This window comes from Arvicanthis niloticus, chromosome 20 (assembly GCF_011762505.2).
Source record: "Arvicanthis niloticus isolate mArvNil1 chromosome 20, mArvNil1.pat.X, whole genome shotgun sequence".
NCBI lineage: Eukaryota > Metazoa > Chordata > Mammalia > Rodentia > Muridae > Arvicanthis > Arvicanthis niloticus.
Window position 1 is genome coordinate 27,670,843 of NC_047677.1, and position 25,287 is coordinate 27,696,129.

The 25,287-nt window shown below is 51.2% G+C and overlaps 1 protein-coding gene across 1 annotated transcript in view; it reads right to left on the bottom strand.

Annotated features, from left to right (window-relative positions):
• Positions 1–1,767: 1,767 nt before the first annotated feature.
• The window catches only part of Tspan15 (tetraspanin 15), a 45,296-nt gene continuing 21,776 nt past the window's right edge, over positions 1,768–25,287 (bottom strand). The window contains exons 2-8 of the mRNA XM_034524284.2: positions 17,885–18,070; positions 16,491–16,565; positions 8,722–8,817; positions 6,287–6,403; positions 4,274–4,321; positions 3,044–3,160; positions 1,768–2,566 (exon numbers count right to left, since the gene is read on the bottom strand). Of these exons, the coding sequence (XP_034380175.1) occupies positions 2,417–2,566; positions 3,044–3,160; positions 4,274–4,321; positions 6,287–6,403; positions 8,722–8,817; positions 16,491–16,565; positions 17,885–18,070 (789 nt within the window). The 3' untranslated portion in view covers positions 1,768–2,416. The remainder of the gene's footprint in view (positions 2,567–3,043; positions 3,161–4,273; positions 4,322–6,286; positions 6,404–8,721; positions 8,818–16,490; positions 16,566–17,884; positions 18,071–25,287) is intronic.

Sequence of the window (25,287 nt, forward strand, 5' to 3'; positions counted from 1 at the left end):
AGAGAAACACTGTCTCGAAAAACAAACAAACAAACAAACAAAAAAAAAAACAAAAAAAAAAAAAACCAAAAAAAAAAAAAAAAAAAAAAGCTAAAAACAAAACAATCCTCCTGTCTCCGCCTCTCCTGAGTGCTGGATTACGGGGCATGCATCATCCCCCATGCCCAGCAAATTACTATTTACTTGTGCTATGCATGTTTCAAAAGGAAGTTTCCTGAACAGTTTTTTTTTTTAATTTTCACAGGAAGACAGTGTCCCTGAATGCATCTTTCTTGTAACAAAAATCTTCAAAACTGAAGCCCATGTGGGTGAGGAAAGGGACTAGTCTTGAAGGTTATTCTTTTATTTAAGATTTTTAAAATTTCATTTATGAATACACTGTCACTGTCTTTACACACACCAGAAGAGGACATCAGATGATATTACAGTTGGTCATGTGTTTGCTGGGAATTGAACTCAGGACTTTTAGAAGAGCAGTCAGTGTTCTTAACTGCCGAGCCATCTCTCCAGTGCATTGGAGGTTATTCTTTATCCTTGGGGGACAAGGTGGCAAGATGGTGTCCACAGCACTGGGTAACAGAAAGGTGCCATAGTAGGTGAGCCCCAAGTCTGGCTGGCAGAGCTCTCTGTGTTTTTTTCTTGAGAGGCAAGAGACCATGTCAGTCAAAGGGCATATAGGAACTCAGGCCTGGGTAGGCAACAACCTTCATCCTTGGTGGCAAAGAGAGAATGACAGTCACCAGGCTCCGGTCCCAAGCCTCCTCTGAGTGCCCCAGCCATATTGCTGTACCACAGGCATCTGTCCTCTCCTCTGGATACAGGATTCTGAGAACAGCTAGAGCCAGAGGCAGAAGGCTCACCACCCAGCCCTGTGGTCTGATCAAAGGGGCTCAATGGGGCCACCAGATAAAGAGCTTTCAGCCCCCAAATTCCATAAACGGGGTGTGGTGGGACACACCTGTAAATCCCAGCATTCATGAGAATGAAGTGCAGGAATCTGAAACTTACGTTCATCCTTGGCTACACAGTGAGTTTGAGGCCAGCCTGGACTACATGAGACCCTGTCTCAATAACCAAAGGGGGATAGGCAGAGGCATCCTTAGGGAACATGGAAACAGCAGTCCCAGCCTTGCCTGGTTTTGCACACCTCGGAGAATCTGCTAAATGTTTAGGTCTGGCATCAACTGGCCTCTGGTCATGGTCATGGTGCTCTTTTAAAAGCCCCGCCTCCACCCTTCCTCATAGGAAACCCAAGCTTTCCTGGTGAGGGGAATTTTCTACCCCAGGCTTAGTTGGGTTTGAGATTCTTGTTTTATATCTATTGCCCTGTCTAAGAATCTCACAGAAAACCTGGAAACCCGGGTAGGGTTGGGGTGACACACACGCTTGGGTTGACTGCTCCTGCAAGGCCTGCTGTCTCCAGCAGGGGGCGGCCAGTACCAAGCTTTGTTTAGCATGGGTCCCTGTTGTATATATTCTACAGGACCCTACGGTTACTTTCTATAACCTTGTGGTTTCTATAAACTTGTAGATACCGTTTTCCTTTCTGAGTCCTGGATTCAGCTACTTCTCCATGTAACCATTTCTCTACCTGTGGAGTCTTAAGTCTTACTTATTCAGCCTCAGTTTCCCCCAGTGTGTGAAATACAAATGCTGTCCATTCTTCCTCCCTGGCCTCAGGCCTCAGCGTCCCAAGCTATACCAATCTTCACCCCAGGGCAGCCTTTTTTCAACCCAACAAGAGACTTCCAAATAACACAAATGAAAGAACCACCCCAAAAAACACATCTTTATTGTTCAATTAATGAACTAAAGGGAGGGATGACTGGACTGGGTTGGGGATGGCTAGTTGGCTAGTTTTGAGTAGCCAGAAACTCTTGTTAATTGTATACAAAATATGGTTATATTAAAAAAAATCACATAGAAAATGGGTGGGTGAAGCAGGAGCCTTACAGAGGACTCAAGGCACCTGGGAATTTGAGACATGGTCCTACCTCATGTCTAGAGCAGTGTACCGGGGCTGCACTCAACACTTCCTGCCCCGCGGAACAGATACACTCCCTTCTCTCCTTTAAAAAAAAAAATCACTGCAAAAACTTCCCTTGAAGGGGCATAATGACCATTGGCCAAGGCACTGCCAGAAATAAAAAGAGTCCACACTGAGCCCTGAGCTTCCTTCTCCGGGGCTCAAAACTAGACCTAGGCTATCCCTGTTTCCCAGGATCCTGCAGGGTTCAGCTTTCCCCGGGGAAAGTGAGTGGAGTGGCCAACAGACATGAGCCGCAGGCACGTACACCCTGGGCTTTGGTCAGTACCACGGGCAGGCCGAGGAGCTGCAGCTGGTCCTGTCCAGCTTGTGTAGACTTGGATGCACTTTGCAGTACGTCTGGGTAGCGCTGCTGTGCCAGGCCAGGTCCTAATCGGGGTAGCACAGACAGCATCCAGTGCTTGCTTTGTTCGTGCTGGAATTGGCACCAGGTCCCAGCAGTCCATCCGTGACAGAGTGCTCTAAGATAATGTCCTCCACACGGGTGATGTACAGTAGGGTCAGCAGCACACCAAAAAACTGAGGACAGAGAGGGAGCTGGTGAGAGCCTGCTGGCACATAAGCATCCCTCCCTGGCACTTCCCTCCCCGGGAACTGGGCTGGGGACTCAAGACATCCCAGCACACACTGCTCAGGCAGCCCCAGGCTGGACCTCTTCTACCCTCGCCAGGAACATGGAGACTTCCTGCCCAGCACAGCTCCTCAGTGCTGGGTCTTCCGCCTCCCCCCCCCCCCAGCTCTGCCACACCTTATCCAGGGGAGCCTTGAGACACTCACTTCACCCTTCGAAGCCTCCATTTCCACTACCACCGTTAAGTGGATGTGGTAATCAGTCGGTACAACCTCACTGACAGAATGAAGGCAGAGCCAATGCAAAGAGAGCAACTGAGGCTACCTCGTTTGGCCCTCCCTCCAGCCTCCCAGCCATCCCAGGGGCTCTGAACCCTTCTCCTTCATCACTTAGCCTGGCTTCATCTGCACCCACGGACTACCCACCTGAGGAAGCAGGATGCCCAGTAAGAGGCCCGCCATGATGGTGTAGTTGTCCATGAACCATATCAACACGGCACTGGTGCAGCCCCGTACGTGAATGATGCTCTGCGCATTCAGGCGCTGTGCGGAAGGGAGGGTATCAGTATGAGAAGGTGGCCCTGGGTCCTCTAGTGCTGCCCCTGAGACAGCACTGGGGACACTGTGGTAGTGCTATGGTGGTGAGAACTGCTAGGAACCAGCAGAGTATACCCACATGCCTCCCAGATGCCACCCAGGGCTGCATACTATAAACCCCAGCCAAAACCCAACTCCAGGTATATGTGGGGGGTGGGGGGGAACCCACATAGTTTTAATGTACAGTGAAGAATTACTATGTTACATTTTCCCACAAGTGGAAAATTCCTGGCCATGAAAGCCAAAACCCAACTCCAGGTATATGTGGGGGTGGGGGGGAACCCACATAGTTTTAATGTACAGTGAAGAATTACTATGTTACATTTTCCCACAAGTGGAAAATTCCTGGCCATGAAACTCTGTTTCATGTACAAATTATTAAAAAAAAAAAAAAAAAAAAAAAAAAAAAAAAAAAAAAAAAAAAAAAAAACCAACATCATTTGTTGAAACTTTGTTTCATGTACAAATTAATAAAGACAACATCATTTGTGGACTGCACTATCCTCTTGCACACATGGGCAGGACTAATTGGACCCACTGGGTAATCAAAAGAAGAAAAAAAAGGCTGGGCACAGAGATTCACACCTTCAATCCTATTGCTCACTCAGGAGGCACAGGCAGGAGAGTCTCTGTGAGTTTGAGGCAACCTAATCTCTATAGCAAGCTGCAGGTCAGCTGGAGCTACAGGGACTTGTGCTGAGGCACGGGGACACCCAAGAAGGACTTTCTCTTCCCCAGGGTCCCAGGCAGGTAGTACCAGTGTGAGCTGTCAACAAACTGCAGGGCTGGGCAGGCAGTATGGGAGGGGCCCTGGAAGGGCATGATGCCTCACTCAGATAAGCCTGCCTGGAGTAGGTACTCAGCAAACCTGGGCAGATGACCTCCCTTGGCTCCCTGGGCCCTTCTGTGACTGACAGCCATGGAGAATTGGGAAATCTGAGTAGCCAGGAGCCCTCCAATAGAAACCCTCCATTAGCTAAGGAGTGGGACAAAGGAGGCACCATTTCTGGGGACAAGAGGAGCACCATTCCTGGGGACAAAGGGTTTCCAGGTCGTTACCTCTTTGTCGATTGTTTTATAGCCGCACATGGTGTTGACAACATCTGTCTGAAACAGAAACACATCAGCCATGATTCTATAGGCTGAAATCTGAAGGACTCACCTTTTACAGAAGAGCCAAGGAGTGGGTATACGGTCTGGTATGGATGGAGCTGAGATTTCCTGCCTCCAGGATCAGGCTCCACCCTGTATCTCTGTGGCCACCTCTAAGAAATGCCCAGTGAAGAACCATGGGCAGGCCCCCCATCCCTGGGGGTTCTTGTGGACCACCACCCCCCCACCAGCAGCAGTCTAAGCTCTTATCCAGAGGCAACCCCGGGGCACCCCATTGCTGAGCCAAGCTGTTCCCATTTTACTGACTCTCAGAAAGGAGTTGCTCAAACCACAGCTGGGCCCCTGGCAGCTGTGGTTTACCTGAGGGCAAGGCTGGGCTGCTGGCCATGCTTCCTTGCCCCTTCAAAGCTGGCTTCACCATCAAAGAACCACAGAAGTTCCTCTCCGGAAAAAGAGCCGGTCTCCAGGGCTTCTTGCTGCCGACTGATTTATCCCTGGGGATTCTGTGGGTGAGCTCTAGTCCCCATCAAATCCCTTCCCAAGGAAGGCCATGACAACGCCCATCACTGTGTGGGCCCTGCTTGGTAGCAACCTCAGCCGTAGGGGAGAGTGGGAACCCCAGGTCCAACCTGGATCCAGCTTGGGTCCCTGCATATGTAAGAGGCCTCTGCTGGATCAGAGGGCCACTGGTGCAGTGACAAGGGAGGGGAGCCACAGAGGACTCCAGATTTCACAGGGCAACTTCACTTGGCTATGTTTGAGACTCCGGGTGAGGCCCTACCCACGGGTACTCCGTTTCCATGGTTACAGGCTGGGGTGGTAGGTTGTTGGAGCCATCAACAAGAGACTTTCCAGGAGAGTGAGTGTGGTGAGTGTGTGTGTTTGTGTCTCTCTCTGTGTGTGGTGTCTGGTATATATGATATATGTAAGTATATGCTGTGTTGTGTGTGTTGTGTGTATAGTATATATGTGTGTGTGGTATGTATGGTATATGTGTGGTATGTGTATGTGTGGTATGTGGTGTATGTGTGTGTTATGTGTGTGTGTGGTATGTGGTGTGTGTGTGTGTTATATGTGTGTGTGTGTGTGTGGTGTGTGTATGTGTGTGTAATGTGATGTGTGTGAATGTATGGTATGTGTGTGTATGTGTGTGGTGTGTGTGGTGTGTGTGTATGTGTTTGTGTGTGTAATGTGATGTGTGTTATGTATGTGTGTGGTGTGTGTTATGTGTATATATATGTGTGGTGTGTGTTATGTGTGTGTGGTGTGTGTTATGTGTGTTATGTGTGTGTGGTGTGTGTTATGTGTGTATATGTGTGTGGTGTGTGTGTGTGTGTGTGTGTGTGTGTGTGTGTGTGGTAATTGCCAGGTTTTTCTTTCCCAGTCCAGAAACTGGGCGGTGCCTGACATACTTGTCACACATCAGGACTGACAGGCAGTGACCTCACATTCCCAGATGACTGGAAAGTGACAGCTGAGAGGCTCCTCTGGGGACAGTGGAGGCTGGCATTTACATTACCACATCCCTCTGGCCAGGACTCTGCTGCCAGAGCGCACAGCGCCTGCACTGTACTCTGCCTCCAGCCGACTGGGTAGGGCCTGCTGCCCCTGCCGGTCACTCTGGCTCCCTGTTGCCGAGCACAGCCTGCCAACCTTAGGAAAGTCCCCCTAAGTTGCCAAAGCAACAGTACCCCAAACAGGGGCCCCAAAGCTGTTGTAAGAACCAAGTAACTACAACCAAAGAGCCTGGGCCAGGACCACACATGCATACGCTTGAGAGATGCTCAGACTCAGAGGAAGCTGCCCACACAGCTCCCCCTTGCCAGGGTCCCTGGGCTAAGGAAAGCACAGCCCTGGCTACCACCTTCTGCTCACTCCCCAGTGCCTGCTCCACTTGGGCAGAGGGAGAACAATGCTTGACAAACTGAGTGAGCCCACATCCAACACCCACGCGGTTACCGTGTTCCGGATGCAGCAGGTGTAGGGCACCCCACAGGCCAGGGGCCCGGGGGCACTGCAGTCGTGGTACTGGTTTTTGCTCCAGTCTCTGTAGTCCTCCCCGCCACAGCACTTGAACTGAGGGGGAAAAGCACCAAGGAAGAGCTGTGGTCATTGTCAAGGTCAGGGTCAGACGGCAAGAAGCACCAGCTAAGAGAGGACGCTGATGAGGTGTGCATGTGTCGGGGGGGGGGGGTACCAGGGCCCCATGAGGGCCCTATGAGGTCATACTCTGTTAGGTCAGAGCTGTCAAGAGTGGCATGGCCATGAAGAAGGGGGTAAGTTCTCCCCTCTGGAGAGCTTACATAGTAAGGTTGGATCACTTCAATTGGACACCAGGTGGTAGCTAGACACTGGATGGGAAGTCTGTCCTCAGCAACTTCTCCAGATTCAAGCCCCTGAGGTAGGGGTCTAGCTGGAGAAGACAGGCTCAGAGGCCAGAGCCTGTGGAAGCTCTGCTTCACCTGGACCTTGGAGACCTTTATAGTTACCATAGTAAGTATAGGCTCTCCCCTTAGCTCCCCCTCCCACCTCTACTCTCTGCACTGGGGCCAGCTCCTGGGGTTGGGGCAGGGGAACGGAGACTAGTTCTGTAGAGGGGCTAGCTGGGACAGTGTCCTTCTGGGCTCAGCACAAAGTACAACCATTTAGGGAGACAAGAGTACTAAGTGACAAGAACCATGGCCAAGCATGCCTGCTGTCCCACTAGGAGAAACTAAACTGACAAGTTTGAAGTCAGCCTAGACTACATAGTGAATTCGAATACAGCCTGGGCTACAGGGTGAGAATGCCTCATCCTCCCAAAAGAATTCAACCCAAACTATACCAAAACCACCTTGGGAAGGGGGATGATCTAGGAAGGGATGCTGTGCCCCTGGGCATAGGGAAGTGGGGAGGGGGTAGCTTTCTAACTAGGAGGACAGGAAAGACTGCTGGGAGGACAAGACAGTTCATCTGCAACATGAACAGTCAATGGGCATGTGCAAAAGCCCCGTGCGGAAACAAGGCTGAGAGCATCTTAGGAGCAGGTGGAAAGGCCAGTGAGCAGAGGGGCTGAGTCCAGGAAACGGCAGCTGTATGTAAGCGACTGATCAGCCAGAGCAAACAGGGCTCTGGGGCTTTTCCAGGGTAGGAAGCTGAAGGATGGTGTCATAGGAGGTACTGGTACACACAATCTGGGCACCCTTCTGACGTTCCACAGTGCCCTGTGGTCCCTCGGGCCTCGGGATGCACAAATGCCTATCTATCTGCTATGTTGGACAAGGGCCATTTGTTCTGCTGCCATATGGATATATGTTTAAATCCCCATGTCACCACTCCAGCTGTGTGGCCATATGCAAGGCCATCGCCCTCTCTGGGCCTCAGATGCTTGTCTACTAGAAAGAGCCATGCCAGCTTTGCCTGGCTGGGCTCTGAGTGTAAGAGGAGTCCTGCATGAAGTATCTGCATGAGGCCCAGTGAGCGTTAGTCACCTCCTACCCCCGCCCAAGGAGAAATTAAACCCCTGAGCCAGCTAGGGGTTGGTTCCAACAAAAGCATCTACCCAGAGTATGATTGGGCTCTCCCAGCCCAGCTGGCAGGCACGTTGCTGGCACAAAAGAATCTCCCAGGAGCTGCACCTGTTTCTTCTGCAGAGAAGAACAGAGCCAAAGGCCCCGGGGGTGTGGTGAGGCTAGCCTCCACTGAAGGCTCGCACAGGGGACCAGACACACCCAATCACCAGACTCCACCATCACTGTCCTCATCCAGGGAATGAGGGTGACCCCACCGCACTGGCTCTGCTCTAAGCACATCATAAAGAAACCAAGGGAATCTCAGCTACAGCAAAGAGAGAGACCAGAGTCAGCCCTACGGTGCAGACAAGGAATCCAGGCCTCGGGACTAAGAGGGAGACAGGCAAGCCCAGGGAAAGGGTGGCTTCACTGTGGCTGTAACTGTTGCACCCACATACTGGTCTGGGCCTTGGAGAGAGGGACAGTGTCTCAAGGGGACACACAATTATCGCCATACTCAAAGATGTGTCAGAGAAATGGGAGGGGTCTTGTCTGGCGTCCAGTGGAGGAAGCTGGAATTAGGAGAAAATATTCTCCACACTTATGTTGAAGTGAGCTCTCTACATTAGAGGGACTGGATCCAGGGGACTGGACACCAGGATAAGGCCAGTCAGTCCCCAAAGGAGATCCTTGTCAGCCTGGGGGTAAGCCCTGGATCTCTGTAAAGTGGCCAGAGCCATCTGGCCTTGTTGTGAGTTTTCCCCATGTTTCAAAGGCCATCCATGGACCAGCCACCTGCATTGGGAATGGACAGGTCAGCTGGCCCTTCACCCCACTCTCTGGAACAGAGGCAAGGGTCTGGAGGTCCCCCTCTGCCCCTCATATGCCCCGCTGTCCAGTCACCTTTTTCTGAACAAAGTCCATGATGTTCTTGAAGTCCAGATCATCATAGTAATTCTCGATTCCTCTCCGGATGTTGTCGTTCAGAAAGTCAATGGTCTATACAGAAGGAGAAATTGCCAAGGAAAAGGAACACACATCAGAGGTCATCCCTGGATTACTCTAGAAGTCCAGTTTAGCACGGAGGCAAGATCAACAGTTCCCACCTACCTGAGCAGAAGGTCCCCTCCATACCCCACCCTGAACACCTGGGACTGCCTGGCCCACAGACATGCATTCCCCAGGCTTCCAAGGTCCAGGCCCTGACAGGCCGATCTGCCAGGCTCCAACTCTGAAGCACTGTGCTGGATCTGGGCCTCAACCCTCCTGGTTCCTGGCATATATTCTCTCCCTTGCCCAGCAATAGCCACAAGCTGGAATCTTCCATTGGTCCTCCAGCCCATTCCATTGGTCCTCTGCTCTCTTCACCCAACCTCTTGCTTTGTAAAGAAGGAAACTGAGTCCCCAGGGGAAGAAGAACATGGGGCTGGGAAAAGAGGGGAAATAGAGAGGGGACAGACTTCACCCTGGGTCACAGAGCAGGCTGGTCAGGACTAGAACCCAGGTCCCCTGACACCCTACATAAGCCCTTCTTCATCCCTTGGTGCCCTGACCCTCAAGCCACACAGTCCCCTCCCAGTTTGGGAGTGGCCAATCTCCACCCAGAAGAGCACTGGAATGCCACCCTCTCCCAGTCAGGCTGGGCTGAGATCCCTGGAACACAAAGAGCCCACAGCAAGCACGGCTGGGGCGGGTGAGTGGGCAGCCCAGCCACACAGGCTTACTGTGACAATTGAAGCTTTCAGAGCAGAGGCAGAGATTGGGCACAAAGGGACATTCTTGGCTCTGGTACAGGACAGAGGAGCCAGACAATTGTTGGGGGAGGTGCCCTGAGGTCCACTGGGGGTGGCGGGGACCAGCTCTTAGGCCCTGTTGGGGTTTAGTTTCCCATTGATGAACCAACCCTGGGGACCTTCCAGATTTAAGCACTAGAGGGGGAAGGAACATTGAGTCTCATAGTCAAGGGCACAGTCCCTGATGCCACCAGACCCCAGGTACATCTTAATCTCCAAGCCCCCTTCTCTCATCCACAAAGCAGGGAGGCAAATACAGCCACCCCCCCCCCCAAAGTGATTGTGAATGCTGGTTACATGGTAGGTCCTGGTAACACCAGCATCTCTGCATGTGGGAAACAGATGGGGGGGGGTGCATGTCACAGAGGAAGCCTCAGTTCCCAGGGGATGCTAAGGCTCACAGCTCACCCAGAGGACTTAAAAGCAAGAACAGTAGCCCCTCGTGTGAGCATCCTGGAGCTTATCTGAGATATCTGTAGCCCTGAGACCAATATACTGTGTCCAAGGTCCCCCAGCTGCCTGCCACACTCCACACTACAAGCTAAGAAGCCTAGGCTCGGGTGTGACTGCCTGTTCCTGAGATCCACAATATTCAGAGTGAGGTGAGGGCACAGGCTGACTTGGGAACCTAGAGGACCCCCATGATGACCAGCAGCAGGAACCCCAAAAGGAAAGAGAAGCCATGGGCTTCTGGGAGAGGCTCTGAGGTCATCAGCACACAGCCCTTCATGAGTCTGGCACTGAACCCCGGGACAGGGGTCAAGTGGACGTGTCAGCCATACTGCCAAGGAAGGACCAGCCAGCTCTTAGCTTGACCTCTTCATCCAGCCTCGCCTGCCTGTTCCTCTGGGGGAATGTGGTGACAGGCCAGATGGCCGGGGCGGAGTGGGGATGAATAAGAAACAGTACACCAGGGCGAGGTCTGTCTGCCACCCGAGTGGGGCAAGCGAATGAGCTCACCAGCCTTTGAATGACGCATTGTGGGGGCTTCACTGGTTGAGCTAGGCTTAGGTGGCACCACTGTTAGGGACTTGCCTAGGCCAGGAGGGTAGAAATGTGGCATACGCAGTGTCTTTCTACTCTCCAGGCACCAGGGATAGAGACCCAACTCACCATGGCCTTCCCTTCATCTCTCAGCCATCCTTAGATCTCCATGGAGTCGCTTCCCTTGGGGATGGATGAGGACAGAAGGCAGGGTGGCCAGGGTAGGCTAGTGGGGTCTCCACATTCACATTCATTCTCTTTCTCTCTCTCTCTCTCTCTCTCTCTCTCTCTCTCTCTCTCTCTCTCTCTCTCTCTCTCTCTCCTCTCTCCTTCCCCCTTTCCCTTCCTCTCCTGATAAGTCTAGCTAGTGTGGTATGTGCTGGCCACACTCAGACAGACCAACAGACCAGGCAGACCCACATACCCCCGAGGTCCCTATTACCATCTAGTGAGCTGCGTTAGCCCTGTTGGAAAAGAAGGCCCTGCGGGGAACCTCCCTGACTAGACACGGGGAGCAAATGGTCCTGGGCCCCACCAGCTCACTTGAGGGGGTTCTTGGAGTTGTTTTGGCTGTTGCAAACCTCCTCCACTGTCCCTGGAATGGTGTGTGTAGTGTGTTTCATGGGAATGTGAGCGGGACACCAAGGTAGTCCGTGAGCTATGGCCATTAAAGAAGGAACAAAGTCCCATGATGCACGTAGGTTGTGCGGTTTCTGGACTGTAAAATGCTTGGCTAATGTTAGCAGTGCTCACATTCAAGGGAGTTGCAGTCAGTCAGAGGCCATGCCCGGGTGGGGACAGGGGACAGAGAGGGTGGGAACTCCGCTCCCAAAGGCCACCCATACCACTGTCCTGAGACCCAGCTTTCAACCAGGTGACACCAGCAGGAGCAACTCCAGCCAGCAAATTGCCTTTCCCCAGAGCCGCTGGCACAGGCCGTGCAGGGACACATGATCCAGAGCAAGCAAACATCAAAGGCCATATGACTTTCAAAGTGTGTTAAGCTACCAGATAAAGCCATGTAGACCTTCCTTTCCAGAATTTGCCTTTCAGTCTGCATGTCTAGCTTCAGATGCCTCTGCCTCTCCCCGAGGAAGTCTTGGACTATTTTCAGTGAATGCGGCATGTGGTACAGCCCCATGTGGACAAGTGTGAAGGGACCCGATAGTGTGTCCCTCAGGCTGGCTGCCCCAGAATCCAAGCCATCTCTGGATAGAAATGCTCTGGGTACCTGCAGGCTGTGTGAAATTTAGACCTTAGGTTGTTGAGAAGAGGATGTATATGTTCAGGTGCTTAGCCAAGGGGGGCTGTGGAACTACCAGCTTTCTCCTGCCCCTGCTTCCAAGACATTCTAAGTGCTGGCTAGTGATGCTGTGCCAGGGTAAGACAACCAAGGGGGTACTGCCTGCCATTCTCTGACCTGGCATCAGGAATGACCAAGACATCCTCTGATCAAGACAGAAAATAGCCTGCAGTCACCTTGTTCGGCTGGGAGAGGCGGCAAGAGGCCTGGGAGACCTACCAGCTATAGCCCAAGGCCCTCTGGTGTTTCTGCTCAGTTTTTGCTACCTAAGACATCCCTGATCCCCTCTTGATGAAACCTAGGACAAGCTAGGACAACAGTAAGTATGGAGAATACAGCTCAGGCTCTGGGGTCAGCAAGTCCCGTGCCCGTGCCCATGGTCAAGGCACTGAGTCTTTTTCTGATGGCCCCCAGTAGACTTCTCACCACGCGCCACACGTGTGCACAGACTGAGGAGCCACTGGGCTCTGACCACTGGGTCCCCCTGCTTGCAGATGCCTCACCCGGCTCAGGGGCAGTTTCTTCCCACAGCCAAGTATCTGCCTCTCACTAACTGGCCTTGGCCATGCCAGGCTGCTCCCTGAGAGCCTGGCCTGGTGACGAGTGCTTGGATGTCACCACAAAGCAGACTGAGAGAACTGACAGGCAAGCCCATGGTGCTGGACACTGAACTTGTTCTACAGCGGCTAAAGAAACCTGCCTTCTCCTAAGGAAGCAGTTCACTTGGGCACCCTCTTCTCCCCGTTCCTTCCTTCTCCCCCTCCTCCCTTTCTTCCTCCTCCCCCTCTTCTCCTCCTCCTCCTTCTTCCCCTCTCCCTCTTCCCCTCCTCTCCTCCTCCTTCTCCTCCTCATTGACACCTCCCCCACCCAGTAGCTTCCAGTATCTTCTCCTTCCCCCATGCTTAGCACTGGCCTGGCTTACAAAATCACATTGCATTAGAGCCAGGAGAGGCGTGCATAGCGGTTTGTTTTTGTTGTTGCTGCTGGCTTTGTTGTTGCTTAATGTGGCCTTCCCAGATATGAGAGAGAGAGAGAGAGAGAGAGAGAGAGAGAGAGAGAGAGAGAGAGAGAGAGAGAGAGAATATAAACCAATGCATTGTACTCTTCAGTCTCTGGATTTTTTTTTTTTTTTTTTTTTTTTTTTTTTTTTTTTTGGTTTTCTGTGACAAGGATTCTCTGGGTAGCTCTGGCTGTCCTGGAACTCACTCCATGGACCAGAATGGCCTCGACCTCAGAGATCTATATGCTTCTGCTTCCCAACTGCTGGGGCTAAAGATGTGTTCCAAATTCCCAGCTTCAGGCCTTTCTTTTAATTTTGTTTTTTTTTTTTAAATAGGGACTAACTTTGTAACCCACATAGGCCTCAAAGTTGCAATCCTCCTGCCTCAGCCTCAAGGTCTGGGAATATAAGTATGCATCACTATGGCTGCTACATTCTAACAACTTTAAATGTTATGATGAATATATTGTGAATTTATTTTTTTGAGAGATAGGGTCTTACTGTACACTTCTGGCTAACCTGGGTACTCAGTACATAGTTCAAACTGCCTCAGTTTCCCCAGTCCTGGGATTACAGGCACGTGTCACTATTTTACATATTTGCTTGCTTTTGTTCTTGATTCCTTGCTCATGACCCCATTCCCCAAGGAAGGCCAAAACAAAACAACAAACAAACAAACAAAACCAATAGAACCCGGTAGGTTCTATTTCTCACAGAAGCGTTCATCCTTCCCAATTCGGGAGGCCACAGAGATCAGCTCTGAGCCATCCTTGTCTGGTAAGTTCATTCCAGGGGGTCCTGGGGCAAACCTACTAGAGAATGCTGAAGCATCTCAGACAGGCTTGCCCACCTGCTTATCAGCCATGGTCTCCATACTGAGTCCGTGGGACAGTTTGGAGAACTGAGCGGGAAGTGTCCTGGAGGATGGGACACTGAGGAGGCGCTGGGAGCCGTGGCCACCTTCTCCCAGACACCTCTTCTGCATCCTTAACTATGGCTTTGACACTGGGGTTTTGTTGTTGCTGTTCAGTTGGTTCCTTTTTGAGAGTCTGTCTACACAGCCCTGGCTGTTCTAGAACTCTGTGTAGCCAAGGCTGACCTCAAACTCAGAGATCCACCTGCCTCTGCTTCCTGAGTACTGGAATTAATCCACACCTGTTCTTTGGCATGCTTAGTTTTGAGACAGGGTTGTGGGTAGCTGAGGTAGCCTCAAACACATACTAAGTAGTTGAAGGATATAGCCTTGATAGCCTTGAACGTCCCCACACACTATGAAGCACACATTTCAGGGGCCATGGGGCCCATAGGGTGTAGGGATAACTGGAAAGTCATTTGTGACCCAGGCCCTGGCTTCCTGAACTGTGAGGCCTGAAGGTCCCAAGAGGCTGCCTAAGGCAGTGGCTGTCACCTCAGTTCAGCCCCCTCATTTAAAAGCAGGAAGTGATGTCATGGCCCCATCTGACTTACAGAGCACTGAGATATGTCAAATCTGACAGCCTTGGAGAGGCACACAGGAGCCAGGACTAGCTCATTTGGTAGGGACAGGTTTATTAAAGCCACCAATGGTGTTCACCGTGAACTAGCCCTGGGGCTCCGGCAGAAAAGTGCTAACCTAGTCCCCTGCAAGGCCACTGGCCAACTGAGAGCTGATCGCACACAAAAGCATCACTATATACGACTGTAATAAATAAAATACCTCTCTCTACTCAAAGCTGCTGGGAGATGAACCAGTACCCCATTCCTGCCAGCTCAGACTAGATGGGCTGAAAAGGGGGAAAAAAACAAACAGTTTAAGGGCCTGGGGTGTGGGCGGTACACATCACTAATCCCAGCTTTTGGGAGACACTGGGCAGTAGGTTATTGAGCTTTGATATTTTGCTATGTATTGTAGTGCTAAGTGCAGGTCCCCAAACCCTAGTTGCTGTCCTGAAGACCAGAGAGTCGTGCTGCTCGTAGATCCAAGTGACTATGTGACCTTGCCCCCAACTTATTTCTGATTGGCAAATAAAGATGCCAACAACCAACAGGGGGCAGAAGAGACACAGGTGGAGTTTTGGGTTCTCAGGCTTGGGGTTCTAAGGAGAATCAAGAAGGAGAAGAAGGAGAAGGAGGAACATAGAGACGCCATGGGTTAGGAATCATGAAAACATGGCTCCGAGGGCTGGCCAATCAGAGTTAGGAGCAACCCAGATGAAACACAGGAAGTAATAACTCGGTAACTTAGGATCAACTTTCAACAAGTTTCTGATGTGACCTGCCTGCAGCCTGAGGTGCAATCTTGTTGTCTTGAGACAGGGTCTCTCTACATAGCCCTGCCTGTCCTGGAACTGGCTATGTAGACCAGGCTGACCCCAGACTCACAGAGAGCTGCCTGCCTCTGTCTCCTGCTGGGGCATCGTCTTAACAGTTCCTGGAAGGCCAGGGACCAAGATGTCTGGGACCTGCGGGGTGTGGTCAGGGAAGTGGACAGGAGACCTAGACTTCTGCAAACAGGCCTTGCTCAAGCCTTTCCCATAATACCACCCAAGGAGGAAGAAGGCAGAAGATTACAGGAGGAAAGACAGCTGTGAGCAGCAACGGTAGAGCTCTGGCCTAGCAATGTGTAAGATCCTGGGTTCCATCCCAGCATCCCAAAGACACTACCGTCACTAACGAGATCTTGGACAAGAAATGCCGGGCAGGGTCTAGTAAAGCGGTTCTCAACCTATGGGTTACGACCCCTTTGACAAACCTCTCTCTCCAAAACTATTCACATCATGATTTCTAACTAGCAAAATTACAGTTATGGTGTAGCAACAAAACTAATTTTATGGTTGGGGGAGGGGTCTCCATAACATGAGGAACCCTATTAAAGGGTTGCAGCTTTAAGGAGGTTGAGAGCCACTGGTCTAGCACATGCCTGAGCCATACACTGGGGACCTGGAGCTGTGAGACTTGTGCCTGTCTATGGGGTCCTCATTTTGCAGACACTGCTGGGTCTTGGGTGTCAGGCATCGCTCACTCAACATGCCCCTCCCTTCAACCGTATGTACAGGTCCAAAACACGCATTACACCCCACCGACTGTGATCTGGGGACATTTGCCTTCACTTCCATCTGGGCCACCATCCCTTCTTCTCTGGGTGGTTGTCTCAGCCTCCCATGTCGCCCTTACTTCCTACTGCCTGTTCTCAACTGCTGGAGTGAGACAGACATGAGTCAGGCCAAGCCCTTCCCTGCGTACATCTCAAACAACTCACTGCCTTTCAAAGTCACCCAGGGCACCTAACGCTCGGCCTCTGAGGACCAACACGCACCCCGAGCCATCTACCCAACCCTCCCTTCCAGCTTCCTCTCCACACATTACCCCACCAGGCAAGCAGACCCCCATCCACGGTCTTCTGCCAGCCTGCCCAGAGGTTCTATCAGCCTCTGCCCTCCTAGCCACTTTTCATGACACAGAGCTGCATGGTCTGGGCTATCCCAGCTCACCTAATTGGCTTCTTAGGAGAACCCTCTGTCTATCCTGCCCACCCAGCACCCTGGGTACAACCCAGAGCATTCACACTGGGCTCTTGGTACACATATGGCCAATGATGAACCCACAGGCCTACCTGGTTCCGGAAGATCAAAGCCACTATGCCACCAATAAGCTCCATGACCAGGCAGATTCCCAGGATATACATAAACTGCAAAACAAGATGCAGACATTCATTTGGGGGTTTGCAGGAAGGTGGCTCAAGGGACTCCCCACGTGCACTGAGATCAACCATGATAAGGCAGTAGCCCTCCCTGACTGGGCCTTGTGGGGCCTCCTAGAGAACACAGGGCTGTGCTCAAGAAGCCTTGAATCTAGAGAATGACTGAGCTGCCCCAGGTAGACTGAGCTGCCCCAGGTAGGTACTCCTCATGTTTTTCCCAGGGGTCCTCAGTGGGCTGTAGGATGAACGGTGGGCTCTTCCCTCACTTTATGTGTGGTCTTTCCCCCTCTAACACAACAGAGGGAACAGGCCTGGGCACCACTTCCAGTCCCTGACTACCCCCCCCCCACCCCCCACATCCCTAACAGCTCAGAAGAGGCTTCCTAGTCAACCAAGTATAGAAGGGGTACCTGCATTTGGGGGGTACACACTCTATTCCCTTATCCTGCCCACAGGTTCCTCCTGCCTCAGCCCACCCAGACCCTTTTCATGATGCAGAGCCTCATAGCCTGGGCTTCTCAAGTCACCCAACTTTGTCTTTTTAGTTACTCTAAGGGTAACTAAAGGCATCATGGGTTAATAGATACTGACCAAATTGATTCTAGCAACTGCCAGCCGTGGGCAGTACCAAGATGCCGCTTGTGTGACTATAAAGAAATCCCCTTAGAGGAAATAGTGGGGCTACTGAGGTAAAGACAGATACAACAGAGGAAGTGGGTCTTCACACCCAGTGGCCTCAGCATTGGGGTGTCATCCCTCAGCTAGAGACAGGGTTTGCATTGACTACAACCATCCACCTGGTGGGCATGTGATCTGAGCCAGGTACTCCAGTGTACTGGGACTCCACCCAGAGTGTTCAAGAAAGGTGCCCTGGACTCAGCAATAAAGACTCTGAGCCTGAAGATGACCTGAGGTAGCAGGAGGTGGCAAAACAGACTGGCCAGCCTTGCCTGGCTGTGCTATGAGGGTCCCTGGCTGTGTGAGCTGGATGAGTCTTCACACTCCACCCCCACGCCCTGGATTTGCTTGCTTTCAGCTGATTGCCATTTCTCCCGTGACAACCGAGAGCATCTCTGTGACAGCAGTATTCAAGTCAGATGCACACGCTGATGTGAAGTAGCTGGGGCAAACCTGGACTACTGTGCTCCAGTGACTACTGGTTCAGGAAATGCTCTGGGGCAGCTTGTTTGTGTGAAAGGCAGAAGGAATTGAGCAGGCCTGGGCAGAGAGACAGGCTCTTCAGCTTTTTCTTAGAGATACCCAGAATCACTCCCTACATACGATGAGGGTTGGGAGGAGCCACTTACCGACTGGAGAAGGCACAGGTTGTCCCGCAGGGAAGCCAGCACCCCGATGAAGGAGACGATGAACATGACCACCCCCAGGAGGATAAGGATGATGGCCGGGGCCAGGAAGGCACTCTCTAGGGTTTTGTATTTCTGCCGCTCCGCCTCTGCGTAGATCCCCACTGACAGGATCAGGCCCCCAATCAGCTGCACAAAGAGTAGAAAGCGAGAGGTTATGGGGGTGTAATAGTTCAGTCGGAGCATGCTTGCCTGGCATGCAGGAGGACCTCCTGGATCCACTGCTGAGTATAAGCCAGGAGCAGTAGTGTCCACCTATAATCCCAGCACTTAGAAAGTGGGGTCAGGGAGATCAGAAGTTCAAAGTCCATTCACACATGGAGTTCAAGATAGCTGGCCAACAGATAGATAGGTAGATGAATAAACAAACAAACAAATATTTAAAAAAAAAAAAGCAGGTGTTGAGGTAGGAGAAAGATGTTAGACATCTACTTGACTTTACTCAAAGCATCTCTCTGGGTCTCTGGTAGCAGCCACAAGACACAGGCTCCCCCAGAGGACTATACACGGGGGACTCTGCTGTGTGTTCAGCTATGTTCCCTCACAAATGAATACCTCAAAATGTGACTATATTTGGAGCTAGGACCTCAAAAGTAGTAATTAAGTTAAAATGAAGTCACTAAAGTGGCTCTAATCCATATGAGTGCTGTCACTGTAAGAAATTACAGGCTGGGAGAATAACTCAGTCGGTAAAGTGCTTGCCTGGATTGCAGATGCCCTGGGTTTGATTCCCAGCGTGGCACAAACCGAGTGGTGGTTTATGCACTGGCCAGGTAAAAGCAGAACTGGGGGTTACGCCCTCTCTGGCCACATTCAGGTTTGAGGCCAGCCTGGGATACACAAGACCCTGACTGAAGAGAAATGAAAAGGAGATATTGAGATTACCACACAGAAGGAGGGACACAGGAAGATGCATGAGGAAGACGGGCCAGGGAGAGGGCTTGGGACTCTGTCAAGAACTTTATCTTAGGCTCTGACCCACAAACTGTGAGGAAGGAGAACTCAGTGGTGCTGTGTTATAAAGGCCCCCTGAAGACTGATACCGACTATAGAGGACAGAGATGGCAGACCAGGGATTCGTCACTGCCCACAGCGTCAGAGAACATGGGTTTGAGTCTCCGTTCTGGGACAGGAATTCACCAGGTGGCTACATTCTCATCTGAGTAATGGGTATGAACACACTCCAGTCTTGCACACCCCACAGCTTGTTAAAAGGTTTTATGAGATCACAAAGATGGATGTTCTAGAAACATGGGGGCACAGGGTCACCACCATGCATATTCAATAGACATGCCACTCCAGGGACGTTTCCCAGCTGCTCAGGGACACACACTTCACTCGGTATAAAATCACAAGTAAGGAATTTCCCTTCAGAATGACTGTTAGGAAGGCTGAAGATCAGAAGAGGAGAGAAGACTTCTAGGGGTTTTACTAAGTACACTCTCTACTGACTAGCGTTTTAACACTGTGACATTGGACATGCTTTAGCCACATGGGCTGCCTGCTTGGCCTTCTGCTCCCCTTTAGCAGAACATGCTTCCCCCTGACATCCCATGGCACGGTCCCCCAAACCCTTCTCTGAGTGTTTTGGTTGTCACCAGCCTCGTGAAGCCCCGTGGAACCACAGTATTAAACACTGGAAACCCCCAATTGTCCTGGTCTACATGCTTGTAATATTACCTCTCAGGAAGCTAAGTGGGAGGGTTCCAGGTCAGCCTGGGCTACATTAGAGACTCTCCCATTCTCTCTCTCTCTCTCTCTCTCTCTCTCTCTCTCTCCCTGACCCCTACACACACACACACACACACACACACACACACACCACAAAAAGCATCTTTTTTAATGATAGAGAGTGATCCCTCCCCATGAAACCCCTCAGATCTTTTCTCCTGGCTTATTTTTTCTCCTTTTGTGTTTATGAGCCTGTTGGAGGGGGGTGTTTGTTTGTTTTGCTGATATACAGTCTCATGTAGCCCAGGCTGGCCTTGAACTTGCTGTGCAGCCTAGGAAGACCTTAAACTGCTAGTCTCTCCACCTTGGCCTCCCAAGTACTGGGATTACTACATGCACCGTCACTCTGGGATTTGTGCTTATTAGTATTAAATATACATTATTTTTAAAAATTTATATTACATTTATTTACTTATTTGGGGAGAAAGCAGCCTGTGGGGGTCAGAAGACAACTTCCGCTATGTGAGAACTGAATATTGAACTCAGGTAAACGGGCCCATGGCAGGCACCCTGGCCCAGTGAGTGACCTCACTGGCCCTTATTTACCCCTTGTGGTGGTTTGAATATGCTTGTCCCAGAGAGTAGCATTTGGGAGGTGTGGCCTTGTTGGGGTAGGTGTGGGATTGTTGGAGGAAGTGTGTCACTGTGGGGGTAGGATTTGAGGTTTTATCTCCTTGATGCCTGTAGAAAAAGTGTCCTCCTGGCTGCCTTTGGATCAACATGTAGAACTCTCAACTCTTTCTCCAGCACCGTGCCTGCCTAGACACTGCCATGCTTCCTCCTATGATGATAATAGACTGAACCTCTGAAACTGTAAGCCAGCCCTAATTAAATGTTTGCTTTTATAGGAGTTGCCTTGGTCACAGTGTCTCTTCACAGCAATGGAAACCCTAACTAAGACACTTCCCTAAACATAGCATAACTCCAGGACAGGTAGTATTTTGACAGTCCAGAGCACGTGCGCATGTGCATGCACACACACACACACACACACACACACACACACACACACACCTGTCACCCTGGCAGTCCCAACACTGAAGAAGCTTGGTCAGCATTTACACCCCGTGTCTGCTGAAGGAACGTGGGCTGCACTTTCCCACAGACCTCAAGGTCAGCCATCACTTCCCCCAAGTCTGCACAACCAAGGATTCTGGCACCAGAGCTGTGTTTTCTGGAGGACGGGGAAAGGCCATTAGCTTTATAGATGTCTCCACAGAATGCAGCAAGGAGTAACAGAAGCCATGTGCAGAGTGAGAGAAATGAGAGATATTCTGACAGCGTTATTGAGCTATGCTGGGGACTCAGCAAGCCCAGGGGTGGCCACCACCTAGAGTACCATAGAGGGTACCCCATAAAGACTTCCAGCCTTTCAGTGGCCATAGGAGGCTCCTTACAGCCTATGGTAAACTCACATAGTGCCAAGGCTATCCTATGTTAAGGGGAGTGCCTGCCTCCGTCTGAGCTCAGAGAAGTGACAGGCAAGCCAGGAGCCACGTCTCTGTGACACAGAAACAGCTGACAGGATCACCAGAAAACCAGCTCTCTTGGACTGACCCAGAGCCCTCTCAGATTTTAAGCTAAGTCTTCCTGGCTTGCAAAGACTTGCCATACCCTGGTTTGCTGAGACCCCACTCCTTGTCCAGAAAGAAGGTCTCTGTGGTTACATGACCAGGAAGGCTAACAACATGGACGGACTCAGCCAGCAGTTCCATATGAATTGGTCAGCCAAAAAAAAAAAACAAAAAAAAAAAAAAAAACAAAAAACAAAAAACAAAAAACAAAAAAAACCAGGGAAATTTTGGGCAAAGGAATCCAAACAAGAGCAGCCTGGGCGGGCTACATGAGACCCTGGGGGGGGGGGGGGGGGCAAGTCTTGCTCTCACAACAGTGGGAAGCTAAGAGACAGGATCCAGAGCTATAAAGCAAGTTTGAGGCCAGCGTGGGCTACATGAAAACCTGACTTAAGAAAAAAAAGCCTGAAGTGGCTGGGGATATAACTCAGTGGTTAGCCACCTGCCTAAAAGATTCCACACCCATGGGCTGCTCACTGCATCCTAACCCTGTGTGGGTCAGCACCTGTACCTCTGGATGCACTTCACAGGGAGAGAGGGAGGCTAGGCTTGGCTTGGGCTTCTGGACCTTCAAAGCCTGTCTCCCAGTGACACTCCTCCTCCAGCAAGGCCACACCCCCTAATCCTTCCTAAACAATCCACAAACTGGGGAATCAAACATCCACACCACCATAGATGGTGACATTCCACAGAGCCCAGGAGTTGTCAGAGTCCAGGCATGGAGGCAATCAAATACCCCGGGGCCCAGGGTTCTTGAGGAGATGAGGGGGTGGGGCTTTATGGAGTCTTTTGGGGGAAAAGTTTGAGTCTCATCCTATAGCTGAACTGTTCAGTCCATCCGTGTTAGTATTTTCAGGATTGATTCCATATGTTCTGCAAAGTTGTGAGCCTCCTGTGGTTAAAGCTCCCTGTTTTCTACAGGATGGGCTCTGGGCTCTGGGCTCTGGGCTCTGGGCTCTGGGCTCTGGGCTCTGGGCTCTGGTATCTCCCCTTTGCTTGCTGCTCTCCTGCCCACTCCCAGACCCCAGGCCTGTCCCTACCCCTGTTTCCTGCCTGCCTCTTCCTCTTTGCTTCTGCTTGGCCTTTAAGTCCACCCCTTAATTCCCAGAGCTGCGGGACAATTTCAGACACAGCCAATCTCAGTCCTCTGCAGAAGGACAATGGATGGATTCTTTGATTTTTACAAGCTCCCTGGAGCCCTGGGACCGCTCCAGGCCAGCCTTGCTGGCTGTAAACCAAACTTCCCTGGGTCTGATCACATCAGACACCATCACTATCTCCTTGCTGCTAGGCTAGCCGGTCGCAAGAGCTCCTGTACTCCAAAGCCTGGGCAAAGCTCCCACAGCAAATCAGAAAACCCAGGCCTCCTGACTCCCTCACCACCACACACTTTGACATCATAGGCCCATCCCTCATGGTTAAAGATGGTGTCACCCTTCACACTGCCCTTCCCACCCCACCCCCCACCCCCCAAAGCACAGGCTAACCCAGACTCCCTGAGCAGCTGTTCGGAGCAACGCAGATCAGGACAGGAAGCTGGCATGAGTCTTCTCAGGAACTTAACATTTTCCAAGTGATATTTACATCTCTGATGACATCAATTTACCCATCTGGGTATAAAGTCATCAGTCAATGCCAGCGTGCAATCCGGTCCCTCCTTCGCTAATTATAGCCCTGCCCCAGGCAGCCAGCCACCCCAACTCCAGTGCAGGAAGCAAACAGATCATTTGTCAAATGGGATGGCTTCAGCTAAACAGGCATAGGGTAGGGGCACAGGCCATGCACAACTGGGACACGGTGGGAAAAGAACATGCCGCTGGCGGTCTGTGACCAGGCCTTAGACTGTGGAACTAGGCTGCCTCTTTGCCCTTCTGTTGGAGAGCCCTGTTGTCCAGGATGAACTGGTCCCTTTCAGAACCAGCCTGGAGCTCAGCCTTCTCATGAGCAGAGACAGGCCCAGCTGTACAAAGCTGCTGGGAAACAGGCTGCCCTGTGTGATGCCCGGCACCTGTAGGTCCTTGGGATGCATCTGGTTGGCGCCTGGCTGGCTCATCCCAGCTGGAGCAGCTTTGTACTTAAAGGAGTCTGCAAGGTCCATTTCCAACCCTAGCCCACATTACAGGATCCAGCTGTGCTCCAGAACTGTCAGGCTTCACATGGGGCACAAGGGATCAGATAGGGAGCAAAGGTCTGTCCTCTGGATGGATTCAGGGAGTCTCTGGAATACGGCCTGCAGGGAAAAGTCATGTCTTTCTTTTAACCAAGCGTCTCTCAGAGTAAAGGCTTACTCCCCAGGGTGGGGCTGCTGGGAGCTGGTGGAGCCAAGACAGAAGTCTTGAGCTCCCTAAGGGCACGCACGCCCTTGGAAGAAACAATTGACTCTTATCCCCTTCTTCCTCCTCATCTCTTCCAGGGCCACAAGGTACATGAGTTTCTCTCCACCCTGTGCTCCCTCCCTAATGGACTGCCTCCTCATCGGCCCTAAAGCAACTGTGCCATTAGATCACAGCCCAGAACTCCCAAAACAATGAACTCAAAAGAACCTTTCCTCTTCCCAAGTTGATCATCTCAGGTAACTTGTTACAGTACCGCAGCACTGACTAACTCGGCCTCTAACTGCAATCTACTCTCCAGTCTTACAAATGGAGATGACTTAACAGTCCTGGTGACCGTCACTGATGGAATACAGTATGTCTCCCCATGCTTCTGTCCCGGTCTCTCTTCCGTATATAGAGCAGGAAGGAACAGTTAGAGGCAAGCTACTGGAGCTAGCATTCTGGGCCTGCACAGCCTCGCTCTGGTTCCTGTCACTTACCTGTCAAATACTAAAGTAAAGCCTGCTGTCATAACAGAACATATTTTTTGTGCATATGTGTATTTTGTCTACATGCGTGTCTGTGTACCACTTATGTGCCTGATGCCCAAGGAAGCCAGAAAGGAACTGGAACTGGAGTTTTAGATGGCTGTGAGCTGCCATGTGGGTGCTGGCCATCGGACGTAGGTCCTCTGACGAGCAGCCAGTGCCCTTAACCACTGATCTATCACCACAGGCTCCTTATTTTATTGTGAGGCAGAGACTCATGTGGCCCAGGCTTGGCCTGGTGCTAACTATGTAGCTGAGGACCCTGAACTTCTGTTACCAGTGTTACATCAAGATCAGGTGATTCTGAGATCTTAGCATCTTAATCAAATAATTGAAATAAAAGCAAAAAAACAGATGGCAAAGTAGCAAGGAAATGTCATTCAAAAGCCAAGTGATAGAACAGACCAGCCATGCTGTCAAGCTACACAGCAGGCCACCTGAACCAAATGTCTCTCAAAGGCCCTGGCTTTCCTTTGAGGCCTCCTTTGATGGGTCCAAAAGAAGGAGCTTGGTTGCTAAGAGGAGCAGCCCAGGTGGTTTTCTGTTTTGATTGACAGGCTTGGGTTTCATATGTTTCTGCTCACTGAAAATGTGTCCCTTCCCACAGCACATATGATTTTAGCCATATGCTCACCCAAACATGCATAAGCATAGGACGGCCAGTGGGGAGAGCGCTCCCTAAAAGTTCACTAGGAGAACAACACATTTGACTCACTGTGAATGCACTCAAAACCAGTTCAGGCCAGATCCACGCCCCACCCCCATATTCCCTTACCTAGATATTTAAATAGAAACTCTACTCAAAAGGACAGTTATTGGCGACTCTTAGGGAGGGGGACCTCATTTCACTGTGTGTGCTGTTCCGTGCAGGCCAGGGTGCAGGTAGCTAATCTGGTCCCGATGTTAGCTGGCCTCCCTTCAGATCATCCTGCAACTCTGCCTGGCTTGTGGGTTTTCTTTATGTAAGTCTTATTTAAGAGCAGGGTGCTTTTCCTCCCTCAGTCTTTCCTGTGCTAGAGAAAAACTTCAGGGGGCATTTTGTACCCTTCCTGACTTGGCCCAGCTGAGGCCAGCCTTCACAAAACAAGCCGGCCTAGGAGGCAGAGTAAACATCATTTTCTACCATCCCGATGGCAGAAAGTTGATTTCAAAGACTCCCCCACGCATGCAGTGCATTC